Below are 14279 nucleotides of genomic sequence, written 5' to 3'. Positions count from 1 at the left end.
TTAAATAATTGAGTAATATTGACTCAACTTTTGAAAATGCCCCTTAAAAGCTGTCGTGCTACCTCAGTTTTCCTTGTGTACTCCAGTGTTTAAAATGACACTTTACTGACCTCCGGTGATGCAATTGCAGTGTTACAGTTGCTAAGACAGCGTTTTCCAAAGGACATGCATGGAGTTTTACTAAAATTCACCGAAATTACTTCCTACGACATGACTTGGTAACTCTTTATCACGGAGTGCTGAAACGAGGTCTAGGAAGCATTTCTATGTTTGTTTGTTTTTTTTTTGTCTCACTTTCTTTCCCGTTAAGCAACATAAAATATTCTTTCTCCTGTCTTTTCCTTGGTCACATCTAGAGTCCACTACTGCTAAAAAATTCATTGAATCGCTCACTTGGGGGGTGGGGGGTGGGACAGGGACGGTATTTTCAGTAAAGAGATGGTTTGTTTGTAACATGGAATGGATAAGCAGCATAATGTGTTTTTGAAAGTGCTTTACTTGTGATGTTCTTAAAAATCATCCGTCTGGGTGTCATTTAATGGCTTACAGCAAGTGGAACATATTGATGCCGCATGTGTGTGAAATATGATTTGGTGATGCATAGGTGTACCATAACATGTAAGGTGCATTCAGAATATTCCCATTTCACAGCCAGCTAAATTAATTGAAGAAAGGTTGGCTTTCATAGACCAGATGTGCTCAATCCCTTCTTCCCCTGTTTTCCCCCCTCCCTGCCTGTGCTATTGAATTTTTTTGTTTGTTTGTTTGCTTTTGTTTTGCTTCGCTAATTAGGTGTATTTGAAAAGGGACCCAGACCATTCGGGGGGAAAGAAGTGAATGTAAGTGTGTCGATACTAATATTAGAAATAGGATTATTACCAAATGTATACAGTGTGACTTCTTGTTGCCCACAGGTAGGTTTTCTGTAATAGGATGTGTGTCAATGTTTTTGCCTTTGTTTAGCTTGAGCCAGAAACTGTGACTGTTCAACATATAGTTGCTTTTTTTTTGTTGTTGGACAAAATAAAAGAGGGATTCCAAAAATTGTTTTGTGCGCCTTTGAGTTTGTCATTAGATATGTTTCCAGCCAGCCATCACGTGAACAGCCTTTAAAGTTTTGAGAAAGGAGAGTACCATGGAGGGGACATTTTTGGATTTCGCCATGAAGAAGCTTGAAATAATCGTTTCCATTTCTGATTAGAGTCCGCAGCAGCAGCAGCCTTTAATTTGCTGTATAGTAGAATTAGCGGATCAGCCAATTAAGCATGCAGGCAATGGTGATGGCGCGTTATGGTTAACGACGCTGCCGCACCATAGAGGGGTGCTACAGAAACGCACGCTCCCTGTGCGTCGGGTCGGGGTTTGTTGATAGCTTTTCTGACGTCATCCCGGTCAGATGTGTCATCCGCTAGCGGGCTCTGTCGGGTCTGACCTGGATGGATCCTCTGGCGAAGGGGCTAGCTACTACGCCGGAAATCAACGGAATAGTTACGAACGAGGACTAATCGAAAGCAGGAGTTTTTTTGGGGGGGGGACTACAGATATTTCTGATCGGTTACACGCTCCAACGCCGGACACTGGTAAGGTGTTCGCGTTTTGCGGGGCGTAGTTTGTAAACACTCCGTTTCTCCGAGCGCGTCGGCCTTCGCCACTCGCTAGGCTAACGCTAGCGTCGGGCCGGGCTAACGCCAGAGCCAAGGCTAGCGGAATCTTGCGAAACTGGAAGGAAACGTCGAGAACAAACCGTTTCACACGACCCGCGGCTGAGGAACGGACGGCTTTTCGCTCGAGCGAGCGTTCGCTCCTCGCCACAGCTGCCGCGAGGAGTGTTCCCGTGTCGTCGCTGCGCGGCGTCGGTTGGCTAACGCTACGTGCTACTGTTTGCTAATCGCCAGGGTGCGTTGACTAATCTGCCGATGTAACTTCCATGGCGCTTACGTGCTGGAGTGCAGCCGCCAGCGTAACGTTTCTTTCACGCTTGGGTAGCTTGAGTTTAGCCTCGGTCGTCCAGCTCGAGCAGAAGTCCGGTTTTCAACTCTCGCCGAGGCTATCGGAAGTCTTGGGTCTTCGTGCCTCAGTAGGAAGTCCAGGTCAGCTGGAAGCTATGCTAACCGAACGCGCTGCTCGCTAGCTCGACGCCAAAGTAAACAGTTGGGCTACGTGTGCGCTGACACTCATGGTCACTGCCGTGTCTCCCGTCGCTCGTCCGCGGTAATATATGAGGATCATTCGAAGTATCTGAGCCGCGCTTCTTTAATGTTAACAGTATAAGCCAGTGCTGTCGTAGCGACGAAAGCGCAATAGTCTTCTTAGAAATGGCATAATCAGGACTAGAGAGAACATACTAAGGGGTTTTTACATGACCCCCCCCCCACACACGCACGCGCACGCACGCACACTTAATTAGCTTGTGTGGTGGTGGGATACATTCTAAAACATAATGATCCATACTTAACGCTTTACTTTTAATAGTCCTTACTTCTGCCCTTCCTCCTGAACCATTGTTTTTGTTGCCGTGGGCCCCCCCACACACACGCACACGCACGCACACTTAATTAGCTTGTGTGGTGGTGGGATACATTCGAAAACATAATGATCCATACTTAACGTTTTAATTTGAATAGTCCTTACTTCTGCCCTTCCTCCTGAACCATTGTTTTTGTTGCCGTGGGAATGTCATAACGACGAAAGCGCAATAGTCTTCTTAGAAATGTCATAATCAGGACGAGAGAGAACATACTAAGGGGTTTTTACATGACCCCCCCACACACACGCACGCACACTTAATTAGCTTGTGTGGTGGTGGGGATACATTCGAAAACATAATGATCCATACTTAACGTTTTAATTTGAATAGTCCTTACTTCTGCCCTTCCTCCTGAACCATTGTTTTTGTTGCCGTAGGAATGAGTGATGACTTCTGTTGTGATGTCAGATGGTGGGGGGAACATGGTGGAGTATGTCACAGTGATGGAGGAACCCCAGCAGGTAGGCCTATTTAGTCAAACAACACCACTGTCAAGGAGGATGGTAGTAACTCCTCAATGTTTGATTACTGCAAATCTTTGAAGACCCATGTGAGCTTTAGCTTGCACTCAGGTGGTCTTAGCAAACGTAAAAAGCTACCATAAGTGTATATTTCTTCCTACTTCTTTTTGAACATGTAATATTTAATTTGTGTTAATGAGAATTTGTTCGCGTTTGTTGTATAGGTTTATTGTTCATTTCATGTTATTGTTTTTTATCTGTTTTTGTTTGTTTCCCCCCTCCTATTTTCTCTCTCTCTCTTTTTTTTTACATGTTCCAAATCAAATTAAGAGATATCTGCCTTTCACTTGGTGTTAGTGTTGGTCTTTCTGCAGTAGGACCTCAGATATAGACCATTTGTCCACTATCTTACATCAAAAAGACTGTTTGGGGTGTAATGTTAATCAACATAAGTAATTGTTGCAAACTTCATTTACTGAAAATGTATTGAGTTTGCACTGCCGACACCATGCTCACAGTATGTTGAACTATAGTCAAGATTTTTTTCCTCCTCAAAGGAAATTTCTTTATTGAACACTTGTCCTGAGTGGTACGCCAGGTCTCCTGTCTTTTGGGAGATTAGCCTAACCCCAGCAACAGTATGGTTATGCAATAACTGTTAATAAGCTTGCATTTTTGTAGACACTCAATTCAAACAAAAAAAAATATTGTATTCGTAATATATGTATTTGTAATTCAGTACAATAAGTATTGTATTGAATGTTTGTTTTCCACTAGCTGACATGGCAAGTAAACAGCAATGCAATAAGTTTCTGGGTAATCTTGTTTTTTTTTAGGTGCCTGAGCAAGGTTGCTTTCTCCGTTTATGATCTGTAGTTGTCAGTTGAAATCTCGGCTTTTGAGTTTCTATATTCTCACAGTTTAAACTATTTTTTTTCCTCTGGTACTGGAGGATTTCTCCTTGAAAATATACCAGTTGTGGTACTTCAGTAGGTTAAGTTAACAAGTAAAATGAAACTTTATTAAACATAAAGCTTCCATTAATTTAATTTTTTTTAATGATCTGACATCATCAACCTTTTCAGTTATTGATGCAGCTTTTCCATCATGATTTTCCCTGCCTGGTTTGATCACATAACCAAGCTCATTCAATGATGTGTCTTTTCTTTCCTTTTTACTTCACATTTTCCTACTCTCCATGTTTTTTTCTTCCTGCCTCTTGTTAACTCGCCCTCATCATCCCATGTGTGCTGATGTCTGCAGAGTGACCAGCACCCAGCTGAGGAGGAGGAACTGGTGCAGCATGAGATAGAGACGGTGCTTATTGAGCAGGAGGAGGGGAGTGAGGTGATGCTGCAGGAGGAGGAATGCCCGGCGGTGATTGTTGAAGAGGTGCCCAGCGCCCAGGTGGAGCAGTGCTATGCCGCCCAGGTGTTGGTGTATGATGACGAGACATACCTGATGCAGGACGTGGCCGAGGAGCAGGAGGTGGTCACTGAGGTGGTGGAGACAGGTGAGGGCACGGCGTGTGTGGGTTTGTGTCTGTGAGTGTCGGAAGGCTTAGCTAATTTGGATGTGACTGATGAACAGGAAATGGAGGAAAGAAGTTTTAAATCAGAATCAGAAATTATTTTATCGCCATGTGCATTTCATACACAAGGAATTTAGCTTGGCATTGGTGGTTCAGAGAAAATATATATGCAAAAGCACACATCCATAAAACAGATCTAGATCTGAACCAGGAAACCAGGTGGTCAACCTTCCATCTGTAAGCAGACTCGTTACCCTCAGATATGAGTCTGATGACAGTGGTGTTGTCTGTAAACTTGAGGAGCTTGACAGGTTGGTGTCTAGAAGTGCAGCCTTTGGTATAAAGCAAGAAGAGCAGCGGGGACAAGATGCAGCCTTGGGGGGCAACAGTGCTGATGATCCGAGGGTCCGAGACATACTTCCCCATCTTCACATGCTGATTCCTGTTGGTCAGGAAGTCAGTGATCCACCTGCAGGTGGAGCGGGTCACGTGGAGCTGGGAGAATTTGTCCTTGATGAGAGCAGAGCTGATTGTGTTGAATGCGGAGCTGAAGTCCACAAACAGGATCCCCGCGTAGGTACCAGGAGAGTCTAGGAGGAGGATGGAGTTGACAGCCACGTTGACTGTGTCGTCTGTCGACCTGTTGGCTCTGTATGCGAACTGTAGTGGGTCCAGTAGGGGGGTGGTGATGGACTTGAGTTGGGACAGCACAAGGCTTTCAAATGTCTTCATCACTACAGAGGTCATAACAACAGGTCTGTAGTCATTTGGGCCTGTGATCCTTGGCTTTTTGGGGACAGAGATAACGGTGAAGGCTTTGAGGCAAGCTGTTACCCTGCAGTCCTCCAGGGAGTTGTTAAAATGTCTGTTAACACCGGAGACAGCTTGTCTGCACAGTGTGTAAGGGTTCAGAGGGAGACAGTATCAGGTCTAGCTGCCTTGTAGCGGTTCTGTCTTCTGAACAGCCGGTTAACGTCCCTCTCCTTTACACTAGAACGACCGGGATTTCACTCCTACCTAAAACGACTATGGGCGGTCAAATTGACAGCTGGTTTTTAAACTGTATTCTGTCAAGATAAATACCCAGTTGAGATATTAATGCATTGCATATGTTAGTATATCTGTTAGAAAATGACAGACACCAAAATTAACATTTTAACAACTATAATACTATTGTTAAACAATGCAAACTTCAGAGAGACATGGACGAAATTGAACAGCAAAATTGAAAAAGTGAAAATATTACCTGAAAACAAAACGGAAAACATATTGCTAATCTAGCAAACGTAACAAGGCCTATAAAATGTGAAATGTAAAAAAAGAACTGAAAATAAATATTGAAACAGTCCCAAACAACGACCGGAACTTAAAAAACTACTAGAACTACATGGGCCATCAAAATGACCGCCCACGGTTTTTAATCTCTATATTCTGTCAAGATAAATACCCACTTGAGATATTAATGCATTACATATGTTAGTATGTCTGATATGAAACGATTGACACTAAAATAAACATTTTAACAACTTTAATACTATTTTTCAAACAATTTAAAATCACTGTTGTCAACGCCTGTAAATACTGCAACGCCTCGGGGTAGTCATGGTGCGTCTGAAACGGCGTCTGTAACCAGACATGTTGGCAATGATCAAAAATCAAGTTTAGACTATTACTTTGCACTGGAGAACGCTAGTTTTTTTCTAGGACAGATCAATGAACTTTACGAAGGAAGTGATGTGACCAACACACGTCGTAAGTTGTGACATGACGCGCACAATCATGCGCAAATTACGTGCAGTCATTTTGACTGGTCATGGTTATTTTAGGTAGATCTTATAACTTTTTTGTGCAATTGATCTAAAACTAATTTTAATGCAAATATATGCAATTTTAGGAGCATTCAGGGAGTGGCAGTTCTGTATTTTTTTTTCCCCCCACGAAGTTATTAAACGTTGAAAACTCAAAACGGTCATATGACCATCTTTGGCCGGTCAAGAGAGAAGGTGTGGTAGGGGGGAGGGGGGTGCTCAGGCTGGGAGTTGGGGGGGGGGTGATGTTGGAGCTGCTGGAGTACAGGGACTGATGGCTGGAGTGTTGGGAGATACAGTCTAAGCTGACCCTTTGTCTTTCGAATCGACAATAGAACTCATTCAACTCATTAGCAAGTCTGGAGTCATTCAGCGTGGGGGAAGGTTCGGGTTTGTAGTTGGTGATCTTTTTAAGTCCTTTCCAGGCTGAGACAGGGCCATTGGCTGAGAAGTGCTTTACGGAAATAAGAGAGAAGTGCATTTGAAACATTATAGATGTGAGAATGTGATATTTAGACTATAAAGAGTGTGCACAGACGAGGGGCTTCATTGAAGAAGTGAATAAATGGCTGGTGTGTGGGGTTACAGGGGAGAGGTGGAAAATGTTTTGAACTCAATCTTGAAGAAATTGGTTCTGTGATAACAGAGTGGTGCTCTTAGTAATAGGGTTGTGTAATTAATTATTCAAGGAAAAGGCAGGAACTGGAATTGTATATATGACCATTGTAGTTTGACTAGGATACAGTGTCATAGATGTGATGCAATACTGTTGTTAAGTTGTAGTGAGTGAGGACTTGGTTAATTTGCATTCAGTAGACTGAGGCTGTGTGTCCACCAGAGACTGGTAAAAGAGCATTATCTGCATTTCTGTATTGTTTTTGAGCACTTGGCTCAATGTAGGTGTCTGGGCTTGTAGTTATTAAGCATCTCTTGAATTACTCCTTGGAATTGTGCTAAAAGCATGACTAATTACGACCCCCTCAGAGTCGGCTGAGAGTTTGTTATAAAGCTTTCTCCACACTCATTGTTAGCAGCAGAGTCCTTAAGATAATTTGTTATACCATTTCCTGTTTCAGGATGGTTTGAGCTGCAAAGGGAAATTATGATGATCTAATTTTCTTGCATCGCGTAATGTGACTACAAACCCATATTTTATTTGCCTTTGTCTCCATGCAACATCAAGGGGGTAGGTGGTTGTGTGGCTGCCTGTGTGAGTGTAGACGTGCCTGCACGACATCATCCACTGTTGAATCAACCATATATATTTAATGAGCCTTTCACTATAATACTGTATGTGGTTTTATTATGCTACGGCAACAAATGGCAGTTTTAGAGCAAAGGACTGTATGGGGGGGGGGGTCAACAAGAGGTAAGAAATTTGTTTAACTCGGAGCTTATCAATACAGACATTGTATCAACTCAGAACCAATTCCAAAACAGAACTGGCTATCAAACCCAACCCTAGGCAGCTTGCTTCTGTGTAACTTGACGGCGCAAGGCGGCACGGTAGCGCAGTGTTTAGCTCTGTCGCCATACAGCAAGAAGGTCCTGGTTCGAATCCCGGGGTTGTCCAACCTTGGGCGTCATCCTCTGTGTGGTGTTTGCGTGTTCTCTCCGTGTCTGTGGTGGGTTTTCTCTGGGTGGTCCGGTTTCCCCCACCATCAAAAAGACATGCATGTTAGGGTTTATACTCCTGTCTGTGCCCCTGACCAAGACAACGTGAAGAAATAGCTGGAGTTGGTACCCATGTGCTGCACGGCGGCTGCCCACTGCTCCTAGTCATATTAGCTAGGATGGGTTAAATGCAGAGTGTAATTTCCCCACGGGATCAATAAAGTATCTCCAAAAAAAAAAAACCAAACTTCTGAGTGGTGGGAAAATTAATGGAACTGTGCAGTAGTGGAGATAATGAGATAATGTTCGGATAATCAAATTCTTATATATTATTCAACTGATGCCATAACTCCTTGTGGTGGGCAAGAAGAGTAAAGGTGTAAGAGCTTTTTTTTCCCTACGGAGGTGGCACAAGATCTAGATGTTAATGGGGATGGTTTGCTTTGTGGATAAGGTTAGTCACAAAAAGTTTGATGCTTATATAAACTCTGCTTTCATCTCAATGCCATCTGCTGGGAATGCCTAACATGTCAGGACACTTCTCGAGCTCCCTGATACAATAGTTGACCTCAGTCGTATTCGCATGGGACTAGTATCCCCCCCCCCCCCCACGTCTGTTTCATGCAGTGCGTTCGCACGGGATAAGCAAAGTCTGTATTTTAATAGAATTTACTGAAATTATCCCTCTGGATATGATTGAAAATGTCAACGCTCTGTATAGCATCCGCTTGTTGCTATGTGTGTCATCCATCTCATCATCTTTTGAGATTTCGCTCTTCTGATGGATTTGAACCTGCTCTTTCTGCGAATGGGTCTCTGTGCTTTGTAGCGAGATGAGCGTCCTGAATTTGCACCCAAAATGCTGTCGAAACTTTGAATTTCCACCGCAGCCTCCATAATTCTCGACCAGGAAAGGCAGAAAAAAAAGGAGAAAACAAAACACCTTAATAAAACAAACTATGTCCCCAAATTACTGAGATGCCAATTCACATGGGACTAATATTATCAGATGACCTCTGTTTGTCAAAATATGGTAGGTAATTTGCACTGGAATTTTTACTTAACAAATTACAGACATGGCCGATTTGCATGGGATTAATATCACAGACGACCTCCGTAATTATTACAAATTACTAGAGGTCCCCAGGTAATACTAGTCCAGTGTGAATAGGGCTTTAGGATGGTATTGATAAGTATTGATAACATGTCCCTGCTTTTTTTTATAAAAGCAAGACCAAAATTACAATAGTGAAGAAATTTGGCAATGAAGACTAATTCCTTATTCTGAGTTGCTTAACAATTACAGGCCATGACTGCTGTTTGGGGTCAAGCTCACAAGTATGCCAACTTTTGCTGAAGCACACAGCTCATCATTGTCACTCTAGTTCCATCAACCAATAAGAATTAAGGTGGTGTGGGACTAGGGAGGAAATGAAAGTTAGATCTGCTTTGTCAAAGCAGAGAGCGAGAATAAAAGCAAAAAACAAGTTACTGAATCGTGGTGATAACAGCAAAGCCCTGCTTATTTGACTTTTTTCCAATGGGAATATAGAGAATGCCGGAGGAATATTTATTTTGTTATGAAACATCTCATTGCATAGCAACAATGACTAAGCATCTCCTCCCAACCACTCGCCACTTGCTTTAAACACAGCGCTATCCACACAGCCCTAATTTAAAGGTTTTATTAGGCACGAGGGCATATTTCACTAAAGATTTGCAAGCAGCTCAAAGTAGGAGTGAAAACGGTATGATCCATCTGTGGGAGACTTGCAGGGTGTTGAACACTAAATCTAGCTCCCTGCTCCAAAAGTTCCAGTAATTGCTTCATTTTGAAATGTTTCTATCTTTTTTATCACAAGCCCCCCCGTATAGCCTTTAAAACGGTATTGTGGTGTCGTTTGGAATCCTATGTGTACAAATGGCGTTAATACCAAAGAAAATCTAGAAGCCAGCCTAAGTGCACTTTGGGGCAGTAAACGTGACTGTAGAATAAAGGAAGTAAAAAGGGTTGTGGATTTGGATTCTTTATGGTGTCTGTTAGAGGATGACCAGAAGACCTGATGGAGTCACTGACTTTTTTATTCATCTGTACTTGTGGCTTTAAATTCATCAGCTCTTCTCCTGTGCATCTCACCTGCCAGGTTTCAGGGTTGTAGGGTAGTGCTGTTGTCCATACTTAAGAACCATCTCTACATATCCCTCTACTGGTCCCTGAATGCACAAAGGCCGTCTGTATGGGCTGGTTTTAAAGAAGGAAAACGGAAGGGAGGAGGAAGGGAACAGCACGTAACTGAAAACAAGGAAGTTGCTGTTGAAAGTGGTTGTGGCTTCTTGGATGTCGTCTTTTATGACGAATTCTCACAAGCTGTGGGTTTTTTAAAAACAAATTTTTTTTTTTACTTCTTTCTTGATATACAAAATAGTATATCTGTAACTGAAAACAAGGAAGTTGCTGTTGAAAGTGCTTTTAGCTTCTTGGATGTCATCTTTTATGACGAATTCTCAGAAGCTGTGGGGTTTTTTTTACTTCTTTGTTGACATACAAAATAGTATATCAATTATTATTAATTGATTGTAGTTAACCAAGTATAGAGAAGGCCAGAGGGAGTTACATTGTGTCTTTGTGGATTTAGAGAAAGCATATGACAGGGTGCCAAGAGAGGAGTGGTATTCTATGAGGAAGTCGGGACTTGCAGAGAAGTATGTAGGAGTGGTGCAGGATATGTATGAGGGAAGTGTGACAATGGTGAGGTGTGCAGTTGGAATGACAGATGGGTTCAAGGTGGAGGTGGGATTACATCAAGGATCAGCTCTGAGCTTTTTGTTTGCAATGGTGATGGACAGGTTGACGGATGAGATCAGGCAGGAGTCTCCGTGGACGATGATGTTTGCGGCTGACATTGTGATCTGTAGCGAGAGTAGGATGTAGGTTGAGGTGAGCCTGGAGAGGTGGAGGTATGCACTGGAGAGAAGAGGAATGAAAGTCAGTAGGAGCAAGATGGAATACCTATGCGTGAATGAGAGGGAGGACAGCGGAATGGTGAGGATGCAAGGGGTAGAGGTGTCGAAGGCATATGAGTTTAAATACTTGGGGTCAACTGTCCAAAGTAATGGGGAGTGCAGAAGAGAGGTGAAGAAGAGAGTGCAGGCAGGGTGGAGTGGGTGGAGAAGAGTGTCAGGAGTGATTTGCGACAGAAGGGTACCAGCAAGAGTTAAAAGGAAGGTTTACAAGATGGTTGTGAGACCAGCTATGTTATATGGTTTGGAGACAGCTGCACTGATGAAAAGACAGGAGGCGGAGCTGGAGGTGGCAGAGTTGAAGATGCTAAGATTTTCATTGCGAGTGACGAAGAAGGACAGGATTAGGAAGGATTATATTAGAGGGACTGCTCAAGTTGGATGGTTTGGAGACAAAGCAAGAGAGGCAAGATTGAGATGGCTTGGACATGTGTGGAGGAGAGATGCTGGGTATATTGGGAGAAGGATGCTGAATATGGAGCTGCCAGGGGAGAGGAAAAGAGGAAGGCCAAAGAGGAGGTCTATGGGATGTGGTGAGGGAGGACACGCAGGTGGCTGGTGTGACAGAGGAAGATGCAGAAGACAGGAAGAAATGGAAACGGATGATCCGCTGTAGCGGCCCCTAACGGGAGCAGCCGAAAGTAGTAGTAGTAGTTACATGACATTTTTAATACCCAGTACTCTTATATATGTGTTGCTTGTCTTTGAATAAAATTCTGCTTAGTATTACAGGATCAGTTTACAGTGCATCTGGAAAGTATCCACACCCCTTCACTTTCCCCACATTTTATGTTACAGCCTTATTCCAAAATGGATTAAATTCCTTTTTTTTCTCATCAATCTACACACAATACCCCATAATGACAAAGCGAAAAAGGTTTTGTAGAAATTTTTGCAAATTTATTAAAAATAAAAAACTGAAATATTGCATGTACATAAGTATTCACACCCTTTACTCAGTACTTGGTTGAGGCACCCTTGGCAGCGATTACAGCCTCGAGTCTTCTTGGGTATGAAGCTACAAGCTTGGCACACCTATATTTGGGGTATTTCTCCCATTCTTCTCTGCAGATCCTCTCGAGCTCTGTAAGGTTAGATGGGAAGCGTCGCTGCACAGCTATTTTCAGGTCTTTCCAGAGATGTTCAATGGGGTTCAAGTCTGAGCTCTGGCTGGGCCACTCAAGGACAGTCACAGACTTGTCCCGAAGCCACTCTTTTGTTGTCTTGGCTGTGCGCTTAGGGTCGTTGTTGTGTTGAAAGGTAAACCTTCGCCCCAGTCTGAGGTCCTGAGCGCTCTGGAGCAGGTTTTCATCAAGGATCTCTCTGTACTTTACTCCATTCATCTTTCCCTCGATCCTGACTAGTCTCCCAGTTCCTGCTGCTGAAAAACATCCCCACAGCATGATGCTGCCACCACCATGCTTCACTGTAGGGATGGTATTAGCAAGGTGATGAGAGGTGCCTGGTTTCCTCCAGACGCGACGTTTGGCATTCAGGCCAAAGAGTTCAATCTTGGTTTCATCAGACCAGAGAATCTTGTTTCTCATGGTCTGAGAGTCCTTTAGGTGCTTTCTGGCAAACTCCAAGCGGGCTGTCATGTGCCTTTTACTCAGAGGTGGGGCCAAGTCATTGTTTTGCAAGTCACAAGTAAGTCTCAAGTCTTTGCCCTCAAGTCCCGAGTCAAGTCCCGAGTCAAGACAGGCAAGACCCGAGTCAAGTCCCAAGTCAAGACCGACAAGTCTCAAGTCAAGTCCCAAGTCCTACCGTTTGAGTTTCGAGTCCTTTCGAGTCCTTTTAACAACAGAGAAATAATATTTACACAGATCATGTATGCTTTTAAGATCTGTATTTATTTATCAAACCTTTTTTTGCAAGAACATTGTTCAAACACATTTGAAAGAAACAAATGCAAATGTAATTTGCACAAAAAGTGCTGACATTGTGTTTCCATAGCATATTGCACTATAACTAGTTGCACAGCAGTTTCTGTCCTGTATTGTATTGATCTCATATTATATTGCAAAACCGTTTTCACCTTCAACTAGACAGGTCTTTTTGACTCCTTTCAAAACTTAAATCTAGCCTTAACCTTTTCCAAACATGTCATCACTTAAAAAAAAAAAATCCTCACTCCCCAAAAAATTATCTGAATTATCACTTCTGAAAAACTGCACCGACTTTCTGGAAGTGTCTTCACTTTTGAAAATTTCCTTAAGATTCAAGTGTCCTGACTTTCCAAAAGTGTTTGTTTCTGTCTCAAAATATCCTCATTTTGTAAAACAGTCTTCACCTTAAAACTTAAATCTAGCCTTAAACTAAAAACCATGTCTTCACCTCAAACAGGTATTTAGATGAAGTGAGGATCACAAAAACAGTCCCTCCAAAAAATGTTACTTTTCCAAATGTGTCACCACTTTCTAAAAATATTTTTCAGTCTTTTTAACTCCATTCAAAACCTAAGTGTAACCGTAACCTTTTCAAACATGGCACCACTGTATAAAAGATATCCTCACTCCCAAAAAATGATCTGCATTCTGTTAAAGTTTCCTGACTCTTCAAATGGGTTCATCTTCATCACAAAATATCCTCAGTTTTGCAAAACAGTCCTAATTTTTTTAGTTTTCAAAAATTTCTCTAAAAATGTCTTCACATCTTCAACATATCCACACTTCCAAAAACTCTCCTTCCACTCCAGCGTGTTCACATCCTCCGTTACGGTCCTCACAGATATAGAAACACGCACAAACATAAATCTACATGTATATATTCACGCCTCTATCAGTTCCTGTTGCTCCTTGATAAAAACATCTTTGTATATATATATATATATATATATACACACACACACACACATGGAGGCTAAACCGCCAAATAATTTGTATGCATCCATAGAGAGACTGAGACTGGTGTTTGTGAGTGTGTGAGAGAGAGAGAGAGAGAGAGAGAAGAGAGGAGAGAGAGAGAGAGAGAGAGAGAGAGAGAGAGAGAGAGAAGAGAGAGAGAGAGAGAGAGAGAGAGAGAGAGAGAGAGAGAGAAGAAGAGAGAGAGAGAGAGAGAGAGGAGAGAGAGAGAGAGAGAGAGAGAGAGAGAGAGAGAGAGAGAGAGAGAGAGAGAGAGAGAGAGAGAGAGAGAGAGAGAGAGATTGGAAGGGGAGGGCGGAGGGCAAATACATGAACATAACAATGAGTAGGGTTGTGCTTTTCTATGTCAGGGCCCTATGCTGCATTGCATTTGCAAAATATCAAATTGGCCAAAAGTCTGTCAGTCATTTGTGCATGATGGGGACGTAGTATGATGCCACCATGGCTGAAAACTCG

At 42.7% G+C, this 14279-nt stretch overlaps 1 protein-coding gene across 1 annotated transcript in view; it reads left to right on the top strand.

The window, feature by feature from the left end:
• Positions 1 to 1424: 1424 nt before the first annotated feature.
• Positions 1425 to 14279, top strand: part of elf2a (E74-like factor 2a (ets domain transcription factor)) — a 31617-nt gene continuing 18762 nt past the window's right edge. Inside the window, exons 1-3 of the mRNA XM_056281445.1 lie at positions 1425 to 1580; positions 2905 to 2988; positions 4252 to 4501. Coding sequence (XP_056137420.1) covers positions 2914 to 2988; positions 4252 to 4501 — 325 coding nt within the window. The 5' untranslated portion in view covers positions 1425 to 1580; positions 2905 to 2913. The remainder of the gene's footprint in view (positions 1581 to 2904; positions 2989 to 4251; positions 4502 to 14279) is intronic.

The sequence above is a fragment of the Lampris incognitus genome, chromosome 1 (assembly GCF_029633865.1).
Source record: "Lampris incognitus isolate fLamInc1 chromosome 1, fLamInc1.hap2, whole genome shotgun sequence".
NCBI classification, from domain to species: domain Eukaryota; kingdom Metazoa; phylum Chordata; class Actinopteri; order Lampriformes; family Lampridae; genus Lampris; species Lampris incognitus.
The sequence above is the reverse complement of the archived record's forward strand: the minus strand, read 5'-3'. Positions and strand labels throughout refer to the sequence as shown.